The sequence below is a fragment of the Artibeus jamaicensis genome, unplaced genomic scaffold (assembly GCF_021234435.1).
Source record: "Artibeus jamaicensis isolate MK-2021 breed Jamaican fruit bat unplaced genomic scaffold, CSHL_Jam_final contig_497, whole genome shotgun sequence".
In the NCBI taxonomy this organism is placed as follows: domain Eukaryota; kingdom Metazoa; phylum Chordata; class Mammalia; order Chiroptera; family Phyllostomidae; genus Artibeus; species Artibeus jamaicensis.
Window position 1 is genome coordinate 8,781,209 of NW_026521863.1, and position 21,942 is coordinate 8,803,150.

The 21,942-nt window shown below is 37.8% G+C and overlaps 1 protein-coding gene across 9 annotated transcripts in view; it reads right to left on the reverse strand.

The window, feature by feature from the left end:
• Nucleotides 1–21,942, reverse strand: part of SCAF8 (SR-related CTD associated factor 8) — a 181,915-nt gene that overhangs the window by 137,351 nt on the left and 22,622 nt on the right. For all 9 annotated transcript variants that reach the window (XR_008392283.1, XR_008392282.1, XR_005079671.2 and 6 more), the window contains 4 exons: nucleotides 13,099–13,182; nucleotides 8,964–9,008; nucleotides 2,919–3,080; nucleotides 419–572 (listed from right to left, as the gene is read on the reverse strand). Coding sequence is in view for 6 of the 9 variants with exons in the window: in XM_053668784.1 (XP_053524759.1) it covers nucleotides 419–572; nucleotides 2,919–3,080; nucleotides 8,964–9,008; nucleotides 13,099–13,182 (445 nt within the window). In the remaining 3 variants the exon portion in view is untranslated. The remainder of the gene's footprint in view (nucleotides 1–418; nucleotides 573–2,918; nucleotides 3,081–8,963; nucleotides 9,009–13,098; nucleotides 13,183–21,942) is intronic.

A 21,942-nucleotide genomic window follows, 5' to 3' on the forward strand; every position in this document is an offset into this window, starting at 1 on the left:
GTCAATTAAATAACTCAGGAAACATTCTGAGACTATTACTAAAGCTTTCTTCGCTCCATTAAATAATTTTTTCAGGTTGCTTATAATATTAAGTTTCCCTAGTATACTGTGAATATCAAGTTGATGTGCAGGCCAGTTTAAAAGATTACAGGCAGTTAAATCCAGAAAAACCTAACTGACACAGCAATTTCCCTAACTTTTATCTTTATGTTTCTAGGAACCAAAAGTATTCAGCTCCCTAGTTTTTAGAAACAAATTACACCCAAATATCATTTCTGATTTTATTTCTCCTCCAAATTATTTTCCCTTTCAGTACCTTAAACTCTCCTGCCCGGCCTAGCCTTGACCTTCTACGTGAATAATCAGGCAAAGGCAGGCGTGGACTACCTGGAAAACAGGCTCTACCACAGCGGCATACCTGGGGTGTTGCTCATCGCGGCCGTGGTACTGGCCAGAACCGGGGTGACGACTGGCGGAGGAATCCCTGCTGCCATATCCAAAAGAGGCTGAATAATCTCACTCTTAAATACATTATTCTTCTGCCATAAGTTTAATACTCTTACGATTTTACTCTAGAGGAAAAAAGAAAAATGACATCTTGATTTTTGCTTTCAAACCTTAGCACGGTCACTTTATAGAGACTACTTGGGCAGTCGATGCAAGAATAAATTAAAATAATTTCTACTAGAGTTTCCACCCCTAAAATTATTTCTGTAATTTTGCATTTGGTAACCTTAAAAACAGTTCATTTTGACAGACATACAAGGTAAACGAATGCTACATTTAGCACAAGGCAGGAATGGCGACAAGGCGCCAGCTTCCTGTGAGGTCGAATGGGATCATGGTAATGGCTTGCCGGTCAGCTGTTAGGCTGAGGCAGGTCAGGATTCACTTCACTGCTAAAGTTATAGCTAATTTTAACTTTCTCTTTTCAACAAATAAGTAAAATCAAAACAAATTTTCATTTTAAAACTAAGGACAGGGAGGTTAGTTCCTCAAATAAGAATTCAACCAAATTTATATATTTTTACAACTGTTCAGCATATACAAGTTCTGTAAATAGCTCTAAGTGTTAGTTACTATTGTAACTACTTATTCCATTAGGAAAATAACTTAAATGACAGGCTGAAATTAAGTATTAAAAAGAGACTTCTGTTACATATATTTGTAACAGTAAAAGAAGCAATTTCAAGAACAAACATCCGGTTTGTCTTCAAGCCCCTTATAATAAAGGACTGATGAATGTCAAACTACATTCAAACTACAGTAACATGCAGACTCTTGTGTCTCCAGTGAAGCCCAGAAATTCCACAAAGAATGCTTCGTACCTTCTCAATTGACTGTCCTTTCTATGACGTGAGCACTTAAAAAGTACCTTACAGTGTTTTGCTTTATAGAAAAAAATCTTCCAGTTCCCAAGCCACTCATCCTGTAATTCAAAATTAGCCAGTCTCTGACAAGTATTCTACGCATCTACCTACATACAAACAATGCCTCAAGTTTATGACTGAAAGTACAGTATCAATGTAGTCTCTCCTACTACGGTTTAAAAAACCCTCTATCATATAAACTCTGTAATAAATGAGCAACATTATTATTATGAAGTCTACAAATTCAACACTGATTTCTTCATAGCACATATAGAAATCCAAGTTGGTGAAATTTCTAAATCAAAGTGTTGTACTTAAAAAAATACACATAACATTTTAGATGAGTTATTTTAAGTGGGCTTTTGAGGTATCTATTTTAAGAACCACTTAGTAGAGGTAACTTATAATTAGAAGCATCCTTTTTGCCTGCAAGGAATTATCAAAGTACCAAAGCAAATTTTTAAACAAATTGTCTCAAGAAGCATATCCAAGAATAGTTTACAAAATAATGATATGATAATATCTCCATACAGATTCATTATAACAAGATTTTTTCCTAATTAAAGACTATAATTATTAGCCCTGGCTGGTGAGGCTCAGTAAACTGAGCGTCAGCCTGCGAACCCAGAGGCTGCTGATTCCATTCCTGGTCAGGGCGCATGCCTGGCTTGTAGGTCAGGTCCGGCCCCCAGTGTGGGGCATGGGAAAGGCAACCACACATTGATGTTTCTCTCCCTCTCTTTCTCCTTCACTTGCTCTCTTTCTAAAAATAAATAAATATGTTTTTAAAAAGACTTATTATTAGAAATAAGAACTACCTAGACTTGTACTTTACACAAGGTAAAAGATTTGATGTGGTTAAGCTGTTAAGTTTTGTGGTTCTTCTTTAAAGCAACCATTAATCTTCATCTGTTCTTATCTTTCCTACACAATCTATATTGCAATCAACCCTGCCAGAAGAGCACACTGAATTTCCAAATCACCACCCAAAACCATTCACCTTCTAATATCTCTGATTATACATGAAGGTGCACAGCCCCGTTACTCCCCCGGGGGGCCTAGGCCTTTTCTTTGCCGTGGTAGAGACCGTGGACTCATTCAGGTCTAGCAGACCTAGGAGCCTGGTTTCCAGCTAACAAACTACTGTCACAAAAAATTCTGTCACTCAGTTATTGTCTATTATTTGCTTCACAAACCTGCTTTTCACAGACACTAAACTGGGTAAATTTTTGGTCAAATAATCAAAATGCTGAAATGGTTGTGTGTATGAATAAATTTTTAGTATAATTCTAAAAGCTTATGATAGCAAGTTTCTTTAACACCAATTGTTTCAGTAAGTTAAAAAGTAGCAAAATCAACTACATCTCTCCAGTCTGTTTAAGAAGATTCTAAGGACAAAAAGGAACACAGATAGTGTAGTAACTAAATATTCAAATTTGGAATAAGTAAAAGTAAAGAAAACAAAGTCATAAATTAAGATAATCTAAAGTCTCATTAAGACCAAAAAAGGTAATGTTATCTACTTAAAAAAAAAAAAAAAAAACATACCTTGTCATCCCCAGGACAACGATATAAATTCTGGAAAGTGCTAATGATGTTATTACTAAATCTGGGTGCAAACACATCCTTTTCTTGACCAAACTGATGTCGAGACTGTCGTACGATGGAGTCAATAACATAAAGTCCGGGTACCTTGTATTCTGGTTTACACTGACAGAAAAAAAGAAGTAGGAAGGGAAGGAAATGAGAAGATAAAATTCCTGATAGAAAATCATCATAAATTCTATACAAACACAAAACATGATGAGGTAATGAATATTCAAATATGTACTACTGCACACCATCTCTGTCTAGAATGGTAATTTTAAAGTATCTACTTTAGAATTTACACACTCAATCAACTGCCCATCACCTAAGTTCAAAAACAGGGTTCTGCACTCTTCTGAACAACAATAAACAAAAGGATGAATAGGGTACTGTTGTAATTAAAAATTCTGCTTACAAAAAACTGTACTTGAAAAATAACTAAATAAAATTTTTTAAAAAGTATAGAAATGCAAAAAAAAAAAAAAATTCTGCTTAATGATTTTGCAAAGCCACATGGAAGGAAGAAGCAAACCCAGGAAAGAAGAGCTTTAGAAAAAGCGTTGCCAAGGTGCTTTAGATTTTATTTGAAACATGTAACAGAAGGGTTTCTGTACTAATGTGAGAACAAATACCGAATGGCAAATTTAACATTCTAAATACACGGATCCCGAGGTTTCCATACTTTTCTCAAATACAACACCTGTTAAGACACTTCCATAAAAACACTGTTTTAGCTCCTCCAATGATAAATGTTTCTCACCTTCTTATCCACAATCCCAACTAAACATAAAAGTCTCCTACTTTCTTGTCAGAAGCTTTCCTAGCTTATCTAGTTAGGCGAGCACAATAAAGAAACCTTTTACTAACATGTTACTGCTTTTAGTTTGTCTTCATGTCCAGAAGCATAATAAAACCTGCTTCCCAAACATACTATTGATTAAAATAGAATTATGGCTGCAAAGAGAAGGTTCGACTTTTAGGTCTAACTGGGATTTCAACCCAAGTACTGTAATTTCCCAGAAATTATATATGGCACCAAATCAAAACTGTGTTCTTGAAAAAGTCTTCTTGGAAACTCAAGTACCAATAAGAAAAGGATGTTCATTCTACCCTCTACACACAAACCGTATTTCTAATGGCATATTTAACTGATAAAATAATTTCAATCTGGAAAAAAAGGGTATTTCATATGTTCCTTCAAATGCTTTTTAAGAACCTTCTCTTTAAGATCTTTATTAATCAAGAAAAGGAAGAGACCTTTAGCACCAATTCGCAAGCATCTATTGCAAGAGTCTTGCTGTGTATTTGGATACTAAAATTTCAAGTTTTACCTACATGAAGGTTCAGAAATAACTGCTCTGTTGAAATTTATCATTTTCAAAGTCTGAAATAGTTTGCCCCCAAGTCCCCCCAAATTCTAGCTTATTTGTCCTTTGATTCATGTACCTGGCCAAAGCTATTTTCCCTTGACTACCATGCAGTCAAAGAAATATCTACCTAGTCAGGTAAAAAAATACATCTCAGTAAAGAAAATCCTGAAATGTACTTTCCTCTTCAAGTTCTAGCACTACTGAAAAACACAAGAATTCTTAAGACTTTCCGATGTCAGGAGGTATTTTTTTACTCCTTGAATAATTTTTTTAAAAGCTGTCGTATTAAATTTTGAGCTACACACAACCTTCGAACTACATAGTAATAATTTCCAATTTCTCAGGTTATAAAGAAATAACCCTTCTGGGGGGAGGAAAGCAATAGCAAATTGAGAAAATTCACTTTTAAACCTATTTGTGTGACTTTCATTCTGATATTATCCAAGTTGTTATCTGAATACCATCACGAGTCAGTTTTCTGACAAAAGACCCTCTAGATGAGTTGGACCACATACTTTCAATATATAAACAAGCTTTCTATAGTGACTCTGTTCCCGCCAATTCCAGCTACTAAAAGTCTGTGTTAAAGAAAACAAACCCAGAAAGGCAAAAACAGGGCATGTGGCTGTGACCCCAAAGCACTGGATGACACTGGCGGCAGCAAGTGAGGAAAGAGGCTGTCGCGGGCGGTCACACCTGCTGCCCCGCGAGTTCTCGCGGTTTGTGCTGGAGGAAAATCTTCTCGTGCTTCCTGAAGGGGGTCACTCTGGGATGGCCAGCAGCGGCATTCCGTTCTCCACGAGGTCTGCTCTCTGGACAAACCAGCCCGAGCCTAACCGGCTGGAGTTCAACCACAGCCTAGGTAACACGGGTGGGAGAGTGAGGGGAGAGTAAACGGGCCACTCCAGCCATCCCGTTTCACTGAGGAGGGATTTTAAAAAACTGAAAAGCGCTGTGAAGTTCACAGTCCAGCGGCACAGACTCTCTAAAAAACCCAACTAAGATTATGCTTAGCAGCAGCAAACTAGCAGTTTGCCTGCTCTGGCCAGGGACGGCTACGGTCAAATATGAGCGTCCCTCCCAGCATGCTCTTCAACATGGCACTGGAAATCCTCATGAATGCAACTAACGCATGAATAAAGGGTGTACTGCTCCGGAAGGAAGGTTTAACAAGAATTAAACATATATAATACTCTTAATTGGGCCTACAAGATGATCTTCACTACTGACTTCGAACCACTCTGCACAGTGTCTCTTAAGAAAACAGCATTAAACTCCGTAACTTAAAACTATAAAATAATTGAAAAGAGCAAGTGGATTTTCTTTTGATACACAACTACTCCTATGTCATTTTCAAGACACAGACAATTCAAGTTTTCCAAAAAGTGTGGAACCTCGGAAATCCCACAGGAGCAAATCTATCTCCACACCACCTACGCTGGAAGAGGCGTCCGGGGAATCACTAAGGCCTCCCTGCTCTCACTCACAGAACTTCGGTCACACCAGTAAGGACGAGATGGAAGGTGATGGTGTCCTGTACTGCACAACCACAGGAGAATGCAGATGACAAGCCAAAAAAAGAAGTGTCTGATAATCAAAGCTAAACAATTCCAATTTTTATACACAGCTTAGTGAAACATCTGAGGCTGAACCACATGTGATTATTGAATTTGTGAAAAAAAGTAACAGTAGTTATACAGCAACCTAGTATGTTTTTAGTTTTGGTAATACACTACACGTTTTTCCCTCTGACCACAGAAATTCTATTTGATGCATCCTCTAGAGTCTAAAAAACTTCTTGATAAAAAAGTTTTGATGCTGGTTCCAATTTTAACTCCTTGAGTACAGGAAATACTAGGATAATGTATTTTTTAAGTAACCTTTAACTAAGACTCTGTACTATAATCTACTATTGATTAAATTAAATGTGAATCTACAATTATCTCAAAATATAAAGTTTAACTAAAAATATACATTTACAACCTAAGGTACTATTACAGTACCTCATTGCTGAATCGCTGATTTAAACAGGGGGCTAGAGAAGGAGGGGGACAAACCATTTAAATTCCCCCCCGCCAATGACTAAGGAATGTCACTCCTCTTTGGCCTTCTCTCTAGGGCACAGTCTGCGACAGAAAAGGAAGCTGTACAGGCTTAACTATCTATACAGGCGGTGAAACAGGTGAACAGACTGCACACCTTGTTCACCGCGGCACAGCAGAGCTGTTGCTGAAGCTGAACCCCGTGGCTGCGAAGGATACCGAAATTTTTCTGGATGCCATTTCAAATGCCTTTCAGGCTGCTGGCAAAGTAGATGAAACTGGGAAGCTTAGCATGATAAAAGAATGTGGCAGTATGGACAAAATTAAAGTGCTACAAAACCATGAAAACGAGTGCAAAGCTTCATTAATAATAAATACATTTGACTGAGAAGCATTTCTTGTAGGGGGGTCCAACCCGTGGCCCATGGGCCCCATGCAGCCCAGGACAGCTATGAATGCAGCCCAACACAAAATTGTAAATTTACTTAGAACCTTTTTTTTTGCTCATCAGCTTTTGTTAGCTTTCATGTATTTAATGTGTGGCCCAAGACAACTCTTCTTCTTTTTCCAGTGTGGCCCAGAGACACCAAAAGGTTGGACACCCCCGCTAGAGGAAGAAGAAGATCAAAACGCTGTTCCAGACACTACCTCTCCAAGTTGCATATGACAAGTTCAGGGTGGCCCTCCTAGGACGTCTCTTACACTATGTAGCTGAGGCATAAAGTTTTGTTTGCTGTGTATTACGTTTGGTATAAGTTTTTCTTACCATTTCTCTAAAAACTCTTTTTAAATGTGGGTACAGTTTGTTATTTTAGCACTTTTTGCAAGAAAATTTTACTTGAACAATTCCAAATTATACAATACAAGCTCCTCTCAATAGGTTTCTTAGTTCTCTGTGGAAGTTCATACGTTGCAGTGCCCTATAAATAAAGATTAATAGGACACTATAAATGAAGATTCCACCCCTTCAAAAAAATTTTTTTCAGACATTGACTAGCTTCTTCAGACTGGCTCTATAATTATCTCACAATAATATAACTGTGCTCACCCAAGGTCTCCTAAGATTTTGAAGTACCTAATTAAAAGTACCCTTAACCCAAATCGAATCAGCCAAAACACATTAATCCATAAATTCATATTTACCCTTTAAACCCTTACTACTCACACTGGGGTTTCAGAACTTAAAGCAAAGGCACTGCCTTGGAACAACAGTCCGAAATGCAATCTCGGCCCCTCCCCACTCTAGTGCATCCAAACCTGCATTTTCGTAAAATCCCTACCTAGCTCCTCTGCACAAAAATGTTTAAGCAGCACTGCTCTAGACATTCAGACCTTTTCAAAAAGACTTTTAAAGGCTTTAGAATGATGACATTTTCCAACCACCAACATTTTTATTTTATACTTTGGCTTACCTAACACACACAGCATACTTATTTTTACCCAGTGAATTTTTAGCCTTAATTCACTAATTGTTCATCTCAAAATATGTTTTAATACAGAAATATTTTAAGTATTGAAAAAGCTTTTTAAAGAGAAAAACACCAAACCACACAAAGACTATCTCATTTACTCTAGGTCACCGAGCCAGTCTAGTGACAGGACCCTCACTCTGGCTCACGCACCCTTCCCAGTCCACTTTCACTTAAGAAAGACAATGCGACCTTGCTCAATCTTAACGCCTTATGCCTCTGATGCTGAAAACTGGTTCTGCTTCGAAGTAGGCACGTGAACATGGGAAGAGCAGAAAGTCTAAATTCAATGACAGTAGAGATTTCCTAGGCAACATTCTGTAGCTTTTAAGGCTTATGCACTCCTGCCCCAAACTGGGACCCCAACAGTACACTGACCACAAAGAAGACAAAGAAGTATAATCTTGTCACCTCAGACACGCACAAGATGGCAGCTTTCAACTTTGTCTCCCTCTACTTACCCTGGAAAATGGAACTTCTGGTCTGTATCATAACATGGTAAGGCGTCTAAATAATGTCTTAATGGGTGAGACAAATGCAGCAGCAGAGGAGAAGTGACAGGCAGGTAGTAATTTTATCCCCACCTAATCTAAAAGGAGGCCTGCTCTCTAAGCATTCAGCTTGAAATTACAAAGGAAAATGTCTTTAAAGGCTACAAAAAGCAATGAATTTAAAATGTCAGTAAAAACCAGTCCCACTGCCTGGCCAGGTGACCCGGCTGCAGCACCGTCCCACACACCAGAAGGCTGTGGGCTCCACCCCTCGTCAGAGTGTGTGCAGAAGGCAACCGAGCAACGTTGCTCTTTCACAGAGGTCTCTCCCTCTCTCCCTCTCTCTCTTCCTCTCTAAACATATCTTCAGTAAGGATTTAAAAAAAAGTCATACTGATGGCAATTTTTTCAAGGAACAGATGATCACAATGGCATGCAAATTAACAAAAACATCCGCCTGAAAACTATTGTTTTTAGAATTATCCACAAAGCATTTTCATTTTATTTCTTAACTGGAATATCATTTTTGAACAGTCCATCAAACAATGTCAACTTGAGTATTCAATTTTTTAAAAAGCACAAGGCATTAATCTATAATTATATTTAGCATATATATGGAAAACTGTATACTTACCTTCTGAATGAATTTCTCAACACTCTGTACCACATGTTTATAGAACTGAAAGAAAAAAATTAAGCATGGGGTTAAAATCTGTTTGCTTAGATTAGGATTTTCCTGCTAAACAAAGGAATTAATACAGTTTCCATGACCTATCAAAATAATGAACATTAATCATGAATTCTGAAACAACCATGCACGTCACTCACCTTCACGAGCTATGATGCCTAATGAGCAGAGGGATTCCTAAAAGTACTGTAGGTACGTGGTCAGTATATCCAAAGTGTCCGCATTAACACAGACACACAAGAACTGTCACAGCCTTTGTGAAAGCGCATTTTCACAAACTGCTACAATGATAGCAAAATATCTGTGACAAGCACACTGGCAGATATGTATTATCTTTTGTGGAAGAAAAAGATTTCCTATAATATCATGTTTTCAGCTAAATTAGGGCAGTACTAGAAAAATCAAGTAACTGTTAGTTAACACATGGAATGAATAATGTAAGCAAGGGAGTTGTTTTCAACTGCATTATGTCCTCTGCTCCTCCCAGAAACTGGAACTGCAAGTATACATAATGGGATCTAGAGAAGTATAAAGTTCTAATGGATCAGTCAAAATGAATCAGCAGAGGTGAAGTGAGCACAAAGACTAAAATGCAGTAATGGGTTACTATCACTATGAGCAAACTCAGATTTAAGTTTTAGAACCAACACAATGAATAAACCTGAAAGTAGAAAATAATGGAAATTGTAGATTAAACAAAAAGTATGTAGAATTTCTGCTTAGTAAATTTTAATATCTCAATGCAAATGCATAATTGATGTATTTCTATTTAAAGATCTAATTTGAATTGTCACAAATTTTGCTTTTAAGGGATATGCCCTTAAGCTGAAGAACATTCAGTTAAACTGCATCATAAAATTCAATATTTATAAACTAAAAAATAAAGGAGTATTACTCATACTCAATAAATCAAGATCTACAATAGGTTTAAGCTTGGCTAAAATTTCCTTACTAGAATAGTTTATGCAGCAGTTTAAGTTAAGTCAAAAACTAAAACAACCACTTAAAAGTTATTAGGCCCTTACAGGTACTTAAAAATTTTAAATCAATATCCGTAATATTAAATAATTACTCACCAAGTGCTATTTATTAAGTAATAATTCTTCTGGAAATCTTCTTAGCAGTGAGTGCTTCTTGAGTCTAGTGACTTTATGTACTATATGTAATTACTAAACTTTTACTTACTTTAGTAAGTAAAACTACTTACTAAACTTTAATTGAAAGATATTAATTCACAGTCTTTCTTTCTTCCATATTATCCAGGTTTTGCTGACAGTGTTCCATGATAACAAGCACCCATGAAAATAATCCTCTAAACACCGATTATACCCTACCTCAATATAAAACACAATCGTTAAGTATGATTTAAAAGCGGTTCAAGCCTCAATTTATGTATGTACTAAACGCAGTTTTTTAAAAATAACACGAGGAGGAACCAAAACACGAGACATATCTTATGGAGGACGGGTCGCTCGTAGTACAGGCTTCCTCTGCCAGGTGAGTGTTCAGGGAACCCATCTGGATCAGACCACCAGCTGTCACTGTGAGAGGCTGTGTTCAGCCTCAGCGAACACATTGGCCCATTTCATGATGGGAGATTTACAAGCACACCTGCCCACACATGCTAAATATTTAGCAGTTTGACCAAGAACAGCATGACCCCATGCCCAACCCTCCTATTCACCCAATCTTGCCCAAGCAACTCTTTTTTTGTTTCCCCGGATGATAAAAATTCTCCAAGGGACATATTTTGCAGATGTGGAAGAGGTGAAACAAAAAAACAGCAGAAGCACTAAAAGGCATCAAAATCGAGGAGTTCAAAAACTGGTTCGAGCAGTGGAAATAATGTCCTGATAGGTACATTGCATCAAATGGAGAGTACTTTGAAGGTGACTGAAGCTTAAACACGTAAGAATAAATATACAAAATTTATAAATGAACTCCAGGGCTTTGGGAGTGTCCCTTTCATACAGTACTGAAGTCCTGGCCAGCGTGGTTCAGTTGGCTGGAGCACTACTGTCTTGTAAACTGAAGGGTCACGGGTTTGATTCCTGATCAGGGCGCAGGCCTAGGTTGACAGATCGGATGCTTGGCCCGGACACGTAAGAGAGGGAACCGGTCAATGTTTCTTTCTCACATCGATGTTTCTCTCCCTCTCTTTCCTTCCCCTCTCTCTAAAATCAATAATCATGTCTTCAAGTAAGGATGAAATAAAAAATTAAATCAAGTGTTTAAAATAAGATAATACAGTACTGCAAACACAGTCTGACCTCTTCAAAAACAGGAACAACAAAACAGAAAGGGTGGGTGACAGGACAAATAACGTAGTATGTGAGCTTGCCTGAATCCTGACAAAGCAGGAGTGCAGGGGACAGCTATTAACATCAATACTGAGGCAAATGGTAAATATGTAAGTGTGGATGGCACATTAGATAAAAGTACATCAAAGTGAAATTTCTTGCATGGGATCAATGTTATGATTAGTTAGGAAATGTCTCTGTTTTTAGGAAATTCAAATCTAAGTATTTAAACTATGATTATAAATTAAACATGAAACTCAAATGATTCAATGAAAAAAGTACATGTGTGTAGAAATACTCTACAAAGCTGAATTTTTCAAAATTAAAAAATTTTTAAATGGTTAACAATAAAACAAAATACAGTGTATCATAATATTTAGACTCTTGAATGAGAGAAACCTAGCTGTATTATTCTAACTATTGCAAATTACTTCATTTCTCTTAGGCCTTCCAATAATAAAAAAAAATGGAAATAATGTTATTTAAATAACTATGCTTTACAAAGTTTTCTAATTTAAAAATAGTCTTCTGCTCAACAAAAATTATGTAAAATACACCAATTACTAATGTTCACAGAATAAAAATACTAACATACAGGTCTACACACTCTTGGGATCATGACCCTAAGAACCGGATCACAGTGTGGAACAGCACAGATAAAGAGACTAAACACTCTGTACCAAGCCTATTAGTATGCGCTCTGAAAAATCACTTGGAAGAATTCTCGGGCTTAAATGTGTTCACTGGTGACTGTCCTTGTCTCTTCTTTGATTTTCTGCATAGAAATACAGGAATATTAACTACAGTGCTTTAAGATAATGACTACAGAGCATAGTCTGAAAACTAAGATTTAACCGCTGGAACACTGCAAAATCATCTAATTATATAAATCTTCTCTAGTGGCAATTCTCTGCAAATAGGAACTCATTAAATTTAATAGATACTGCTGTTCACTCAGAAACAATTTATGAAAATAACAAGTGCTTCAGGTTCTGGCCGATGTCCTTATTCAGAGTAGGAGAACATCACCAAACATCCATGGTCAACACCTACATACTTAAAAAGAAGCACTGGTTCCTAATTTTAACAGCCCAGGGAGTCTTAGCTTTGGGGACAGGACCCCCTTGGACAGATGTCTATGGCTAAGCATAAAAGGTCCTTAAAGCCAAGAAATTTTGTGCATTTGTATCCTTCTCTGAAGAGTGTCCGGACTTTTCCTGAGATTGCCACTAGTATCCCTGAATCAGCGTGTGTTCGAGACCACTGTAGCAGAGCAACAGTTCAATGTCTGGAGCCTCTTACCACAGTTCAAATGTCCCAGTTACATGAGGCTCAACATGAGGTTTCCATAATGGCCCATTTTAAAATCTACAATATAATCAGTGAGAAAAAAAATCATTAAAAACTTTTATTTAGAAAACTTTTACTAATAGAAAAATTTTACTCAATTCAAGATTTTAAGATTCTGTAAAGTCAGTGTGCCAAATAGCAGTGTTAATAAACACCTTCTCCAAAATGTGGCTTTATCTAAAATCTTACCTGCCTGAGAAAAGTAAGGGAAAATGATTGCCTCAAAGTTTATGGAAGAAAGTTTGTCAAATGTTAAGTGTTTATCTTTAGGTGGGAGAGCTCGTAGTAACAGATTTTTATTTTTGTGTTCCCCCCCATGAACATGTATTAACTCTAAAGACGAAGAGCACATACCATCTGTAACAATTACCCAACTCTAAAACATCAGAATAATTTAATTTTTAAAAACAAGAATAAAATTTATTACTCACCTTAATAGCTTTGATGGCTGCCTTCGTAATTTGGGTCATTTTTGCTTTAGAAATTGGTGGTTTGTAGTCATTCAGGGAATATAACTAATGGGGGGAAAAAAACCCAAATTTTAAATTCAGCAATGTTAATTGCCTCAAAGCAATTACATGAAATTACCAAATATTTCCAATATTATACTCTCAATGAAATCAAAGTGCTGTCTTTCTTTTAAAAGTCAAGTTCAATATTATTAGCCACCACGGAAATGCAAGTCAGAACTACATCGTATCAGTCACACTTGCTTATAGTTGAAAAATAGTGTTATTAGGAATGTGGAGAAAGGGGAACCCTTCTACATTGCCAGTGAGAATGCAAAATGGTACGGCAACATTGGAAAACAGTTCGGCAGTTACTAAGAAGTAAAACAGTAATACATAACATGGCCCCGCAATTCTACGACCAAGCATATAATACCCAAGGGAGCTATAAATACATGTTCACATAAAAACATGTACACAAATGATCACTGAAACATTATTTATTAAAAACTCATTTAAAAAGTGAAAACCACCCAAATGTCCATCGACTGATCAAAACTGAGTGTTATCCCCATTCAATGAAATTATTAGTCATGAAAAAGAAATGAAGTAGTTAATACATGCAACAAAATAGAGGAATCTCAAAAATACTATGCTCAGTTTTAAGGAAAAAGCCATATTTTTAAAAATGTTAGAGGGTTACACTTACGAGAAATGTCTAGAAAAAACAAATCAACTGGTGACTGTCGACAGCTGAGGGTGGGGAATGGTGGGTGGGGAGAAAGGAGCAGTAGTAATAAGAACTGCATTTCTTTCTGAGGGTAACAAATAATATTCTAAAATTGAATGTGGTGATGGTTATGCAAGGGTACTAAAAACCACTGAATTATATACTTTAAATTGGTTCATTATATGGTATGTGAATTACATCTCAATAAAACTATTTAGAAATCAAAGGATATAATATTTACCAATAATCTCCCCACCAAAAATTTTGTTTTAAAATTTCTCATATGAGCAAAGGATACTACTGCTCACAGAGAAAACAAAGAAAAGGTGGGGGATTGGGAAACAGAAATAACTAAGCTTAAATAAATACTGCTTAAAATTTGCAATGTACTCAGTGATGCCCAAATTTGAAATAATGCTGTAAGATACTATGTACATGTCAGGAAGCTAAGCTTTGGCCATTACGACACTGCAAAAACAACTTGTACAGACAATAAAAGCAATGTACACCAAATCTGTTGGTTAATCAACCAGAATTTGGAGGCTTTCTGTATAGCCTTTGTTCCAGCACCTCTTATAACCTATCCTTCAGTGAATTCTATTAATTTTTATCCACTTTGCTTCATATTTGTCTCCTCCCCTCCTCCATGACCACAACCACAGTCCAAATCACCTTCTTCCTCACCCAGAGGATACCTAAATGGATGTGGAGTGTCTATCTTTACAAAAACTAATCTAAGTGGGTAACACCACCCACTCTCTGTACCCCTTAAAAAGGTCAATGACCTCCCATTCTTTGCAGAAACCCACAAATCTACATATACAAGGCCCTGCTGACCTAACTCCTGCCTGCCTTTCCAGTTTCACAGTCCTTTCCCCAACTCGAGCTTTACCAGTTCCCTAACACAAGACCTTTAAAAAGTGTTTGTTCTCTACCTGGACCACCACCCACCAGGGCCTCCTCAGTAGCTAAAGCATACTGGTCCATCTCAGTTAAAGCATCACCTAGTGAGGAAAGCCTTCCTAGCCTCCCCAACCAAATCAAAACCTCCTTGTAATGCTTTCATTCAACTGTTACCTTCAAAGCATTCACTGCAGTAATTTACGTATGTGATGATTTAGTGACTGAGTATTAATAAAAGACAAAGGATGTAAGTTCCTTAATGCAGTTTAAGTTAACAAGAGGTTAACTCTACACCGAGAGCTATCCAAGCTGAAATCAATCCTGGTACAGTATACAAACATCCTTCCCTTTAAGTGTCCATAAAGTGTCCACCTGTTGAATAATGCCCAACCAGGGTTAGGATCTCATCGGATCCTTTAAGAAGCTACCTTTGTCAAACTCACAGGGAATTTTAATATACCTAGAGTCTCAATTCCTACTCCCATGCCAGTCTACTCACCAGGTACAAAAATAAAGCAAAGAATTTCTTAGTCCCAGGCTGCCACCCACCTGAGATCCACTCCTGCCCTCTTCTACTAGAGCAGGGGTGTCAAACTCATTTTCACTGGGGGCCAGAGCAGCCTCATGGTTGTCTTCAAAGGGCTGAATGTAATTTTAGGACTGTACAAATGTAACTACTCCTTAACAGTTAAGTGAGAGCTCGGCACTGCCACCGGGTAGAAACAAGGTGCCAGGACTGATAAAACAAGGTGGAGAGACCGGATTTGGCCCACGGGCCTTGTGTCTGCCATCTGTGTACTAGAGAAAAAGTTCTAAAAATAAAACCTTGACTCTGTTTAGATTTTTTCCTTTGCTCCACACTTTATTCTCTGTGTACAGTAGAGAACAGATATTAAGAATAAGTTAAAATGAACAAATGCATACAAGATGCAGCATTGTGCAAGCTTTACAGTAGGACCTGCATTTGAATTCCAACTAAGTCATCTCGTTACAAGTTGCTAAAGCCCTGAAGCTTAGTATTCTCATCTACAAAATAAAAATAATACTGATTTCACAAAAACATTACATATAAACCTTTTTTTCAGAACACAATAAAGTAGCTCAAAACTGTTAGCCATTGTTAAAGTTAAAATCCTTCTCGTTGGTAGGTATTCTCCATTTAAATGAATGATATTAAAGGATGGATCAGCCCTGGCTGGTGTAGCTCAGTGGATTGAGCGCGGGCCTGGGAATCAGAGTATTGCGGTTCGATTCCCAGTCAGGGCACATGCCTGGGTTGCAGGCCAGTTCCCAGCAGGGGACTCATGAGAGGCAACCACACATTGATGTTTCTCTCCCACTCTTTCTCCTTCCCTTCCCCTCTCTCTAAAAATAAATAAATAAAATATTTAAAGGATGGATCAAACATTTCTTCACACAGCTACCTGAAGGTCCTCTCTATAGTAACTCATATTACTAGGACAAGGAAGATGTATCAAGTTCTTCCTATGGTTGACAATACATGATTTCTCATTTTTCTGTAGCAAGCCTTGAAGTGTCAATCAAGCATTAGTTCATACACTAGCAGACCAAAGCTTTGCCTGCTTTCCTTTTTTGGGGGGAGGGAGAGTAGAGGGGCAGCCAGGGGAGAAGGGAAGATTGTGGGGAGTGATGAGGTAGGGAAAATATAATTTAGACTTGTCAAATATTTTCAACAGTCTGAAATGTCAGCTCTCATCTGAGAACCCCTTTCAAAAATGCATCTATGGTAGAAACTTAAGGTCCTACTCAGAGAAATACTGAGTGACTCAGCACTTTTCAAAGGATCATTTCATATACTGCTTCCATGATTTCTCTAGACTCTCTGAAGTATCATGTCTTTGTTAAATTTGATCATCAGGATACAGGCATAGATGATGTCATCTAATTCCTTGCCAAATGCCTGAACTAAAATTTAATGTTAAGTTCTTAACTTATAAAGACTGACTTTTAAAAAATGATTTTACCAACCTGTTAATTATCTCTACCCAAAAAAGTCCCTTATCCAAGAATTCACAAAATATATTTTCCTTAAATTCAGAAACAGAAGAATGACTAAGCTAATTCCCATGTGTCTATTTTTTATTGAAAAGTAATGATGTAATGTGTTCCCCTTCTTGTGCACTGGCTTCTCGGGACCTTGCTGATGTTTACTAGTATAAATATATATCTCAGATCGCTACTAATATCTACTTCTCTAACACAGTTAAGTAGCTGTGTTGTATGCAAAAGTAAAATCTATGTTCGACTATGACTTGTACCTTACTAGGATGCCTCCAAGCTCTTTTTGAAGTAGGTGGAGTATAAATTTACATATCTAATGAACTAGTATGAGCCCAGCACGTGACATCAGAGAGAGCTTGTCATCATCCAGTTCTCCTTCTATCCTATTTCCATGTCCAAATTGAAGTTTCTATATATTCCACTGCTGCTCAACCCTTAGCATCAAACTCAAATCATCTAGGACCTCCATCAAAGGCTATTTGCTGAGAATTTTTATGAATGTCACTATAACATTCAGTATTTTGGAAAAAGACTAAAGAGAGGAAATATGCTTCTAGCCCATTTAAAGCTTTTAAAAACTTCTGTAATGATACGATGTAAAGACACATGACCTTATTATGTTTAATCAGATCATGACACGATGTCTGAGAGCCAGTGTTCAATAATAAACCATTATTATCCAGCTCATAACTTATTAGCACTGCAATGGCATTGCCATCAGGAAGTACCAACGCTTCATTCCAATCTTCATGCTAGTCAAATGTATCAATCTGCCACCTGAAACGGGGAACGTAATTCTCTCTGTATCCTTAAAATTCGATCTGGGATAGAGAACACACCATGGTTTTACACTGGAAAATGCTGGAGAAGACGAATAGTTGACTCGGGGACCTTCCTTTTCCTTTCTCTGATGACTCTCATCTCTACGCTTGAGTGAGAAGACCGCGGCTGCTCGCTCTCAAGGCTTGGGCTTTCTGCATACTCAGTTTTCTCTTGTATAAGTTTTAATCCCTCCTTCTACTGGTATTTCTTGGAGTCTGAATCCCTGCTACCATGTTTTCCAGAGTCTAAAGTGGCTGCTGACCCAGCTAGTTTTTTCCGTCAAATTATTCCCTCAATTAAGACTATTTTAATTTCACTAGGGCTTTTGATGCCTGCTATGACTACACTCTACTTCCTAAGTCCAAGTTTTTCCCCCTCATACCATGTGAACAAATCTTTACTTATAAAAACACATACAGCTGACCCCAGCGATCAAAATAAAGTCCCAGTCTTGACCTGCCCATTCCTTTGGCTACTCAAGACCTACCAATTTAAAGGAAAAACAGTAATCAACAGCCTGAGTTTTCAGCCTAATTAATCCATTCTTTATGTTTTAACTTCCCAAAGATACACTGAAAAGTGCTCTTTGAACTAGTAACATTTTAAATTTCTATACTATCACCTGTAGGCACAGTATCAAATGCATATTTTTAGATCTGAAAACAACTTCTTCAAATCAAATCAAGATTTGAGGAATCCTTTACCTAAAACTGAGGTATCCCAGATGCTGGCAGCTACTCCAACAACAACAAAACCCCTTTCATTTCTAATAAAGATTTTTAAGCTTGTTGATCACTGACCAGGCAAGGGTCGTCACAGTAAATATTTTGGGCTTCTGCGGCCACGTGATCTCTATTACACTACTTATCTCTAGCCCCTTAGCAAGAAAGCAGCCACAGACAAGCTGTATATATGTGGGCAGGGAGTGTTCCATGAAAACTGTTTTACAAAAGCAGGCCAATCACTGAATTGGGGCAATACTTCTCAATTCTAAAAACGTGCACTACTTGGGAGAGATAAATACTGCAGTCTCATTCTTCCTGGAAAGCATACTCATGACTTCCCTCATCTATGTACCCAGTGAGGCCATTACCCCAAACTCAACAAAATGTATTCCATTCCTTGTTACTTCAAGTAAACTCTTTAAGTAAAAAAAATCAGTGCCTTTCCCCATTTGAGCACTATTAAACAAATACTATTATCGCCTTAGAAGAGACCAACAAAGAACTTATTATCTGACATACCCTAAAGAAGCATTAAATGTGGGTGAAATCTTCTCATTTACAGACTAGTCTTTAGCCTTCCATGTTGCTGGTTCTATGACCAACGGAACTATCTTTAAGTGTGAACCTAAAATAACTAAAGTAGTAATCAACACAATCCATTTTTCCAACAGTGGTCCTTTAGCATCCTGAGAGTACTAGTCAGGGTCCCTCAAATCTCCAAAGAAATCAGAAAATCAGAAATCACAAAAGTTCCTGGAACCAATACAATCTTGACACTTTCAATTCAGGATAGCATGCTAACTATAGACATTTGTCTTTTCTTTTTCCTGTTGGGAGGACAATAAAGAAATAAAAATTTTAAAAGGTGTACCAACTCACAATGAAAAGCAGAATGGGGAGGAAGTAGAGTCAGCAGACAAAATGTCACAGATTTCCAGAAAAAAGGAAATGTGGTAAAGATTGGCGACTGATGAAACACAAAAGGATACTTAAGCCACCTAACACACAAAAGAAGATATAACCAAAGAGAAAAATAATTGGTCCGGCAGAATTCCAGATGGCCACCACTCAAATCAAGGTCTTACAGAGGACATGACCCACACAATGTGAATTAATGCTTCATCTATTGTTGAAAAAAAGCCAACAAATAATGTTAAAACGGACCATTCAAGAAACGGGTGTAAAAATCCTGTTTAATACTGTAATGTGAAGGTAATCATCAGAAGAACTAAAACACTGTTCTCTTTACAGTGAGAAGAAAGAGCCTCCAATAAAAATCATTTTAAAAAATATTTTATTTATCTATTTTTAGAGAGAGGGGACAGGAGGGAGAAAGAGTGGGAGAGAAACATAATTGTGTGGTTGCCTCTCATGGGCCCCCGACTGGGGACCTGGCCTGCAACCCAGGCATGCGCCCTGACTGGGAATTGAACCGGCGACCCTTTGCTTCACAGGTCCGTGCTCAATCCACTGAGCTACACCAGCCAGGCTAAAAGTCATTTTTTTAAGAGAGAGGGGAAAGGAGGGAGAAAGAGAGAAACATCAATGTGACTGACTATGAGGCCTGACCAGGAATCGAACTGGCAAAATTTCCCGTTGCAGGATGATGACCAACCAAGTCAGCCATACCAGTCAGGGCCCAATAAAATATCTTTTGTACTTAAAAAAAAATGTAGACACATATTATATGCATGTTACCTTTAAAAACGTAATTATATTTTAATACACTCCTGTTCTAACTCCAGCTGCCAACAACAGCCCCCCAAATTTATGTTAGCAACCCCACCCTAACGTGCCTGTTTTGGGAGTGGGGCCTTTATGGAGGTATTAAGGTGCAATGAGGTCATGAGGTGGGGAGACTTGAGACTTGAACCCATAGGATTAGTGTCCTTATAAGAAGATACACCAGAAAACTCTCACTGCCACGTGAGGACACATCTGGGAGGAGCCGCGTGGCTACAATGACCTGAGGGGGCTGTTAGGACCTGCGAACAACATCCAGCCACAGCCTGCAAACTAAACAAAGACGTCAGTCCTGCAACAGCCAAGAACTGTATTCAGCGAAAACCCTCAGTGAGCCTGAAAGACGAGCCCGTGCCTCGGATGCGAGTGCTACTGGCCTACACCCTGCCGCCTGGGAGACCACCTGCAGAGGCCCTGGCCAACCAGTGACTGAGTCCTGGCCACGGAAATGGCGAAATAAACAGATGGTGTTGAAGCCCTGGCTGGTGTAGCTCAGTGGATTGCTCTGGGAGCCAGACAACCGCGGTTCGATTCCCAGTTGGGGCACATGCCTGGGTTGCAGGCCAGTTCCCAGCAGGGGACGCCCGAGAGGCAACTACACATTGATGTTACTCTCCCTCTCTCCTTCCCTTCCCCTCTAAAGATAAATAAAATCTTAAAAAAAAAAAAAAATACGGCGTTTAAGCCACAAGCTAAGTTTGTGGTAATATATTACACAGCAACAGAAAACTAATAAAGCAGAACAAAACAGCAACTGATTTTTCACTTTTTAACCTGACTATATAGATTTTTATCATTATTATATTCATCATCATTTTAACCTTCACCCAAAGACATGTTTATTGATTTTAGACTGCAAAGGAAGTGGGAGAGACAGAGAGAGTAACATCAACGTGAGAGAGAAACATCCACTGGATGCCTCCCACACACAGCCTGACCAGGTATCAAACTCACAACCTAGGTGTGTGCCCTGACCAGGAATCAAACCTGCAACCTTCTGGTGTACGGGAAGATGCTCCAACTAACTGAGCCAACTGAGCCAACTAAGCCACCGGGCCAGGGCTGACTATGTAGGTTTTTAAATTTTCATAAGTACTTTTGTGAAAATTATTTTTATAATTCAAAGTAGAAATTAAAATTTAAAATAAAACATTTCTCTGCTTTTTCATAAATAAGTTAAAAAGAACTAGAAATTCAGAATTTTTCACATAAGTAAGACTTGTTCACAGATAAAGGAATTTTAAAGAGCACATTATATTTACCTGAAAAATATAAAAAACACTTACTCACAAAGATGTATGCAGCCCATGTTCATTACATTAGTTACAAGAGCCAAGACATAGCAACAACCTACATGTCCTTCAACAGATGACTGGATGGTACATAATGGACTACTACTTGGGCCCTAGAAAAGATAAAATGTTGTCATCTGCAGTAACAGACTGATCTCGAGAATATTACTCTAACTGAAATAAGTCATATGGAAAAGGACAAAAACTGCAGGATCTCACCCTTATGTGGAACATCAAACAGAAAAATTACAAACGGACAAACAAACCAAAACTCATAGAGAGAACAGAATGGCGGTTACCAGGGATGAAGGGGGTAGGGTGAGTAAAGAGGGTCAACCAGAGGGCAACAGATGGTAAGCACACAACAGAGTGCACAGTATCAAGTTATAACGTGCACCTGAAAATTATGTTATTAATCAATGTCAGCCAACTCTCTTTTTAAAAAAATATATTATTCACCAATTTTAATATCTGAGAACCAACATACCTTATTACATGTTATACTTCAACAAACCAAAAACTAGTTACTATTCTCTATATCCAAAGTTTTTCACTCCATAATATACAAATTATCCTTTCCCACATAGCA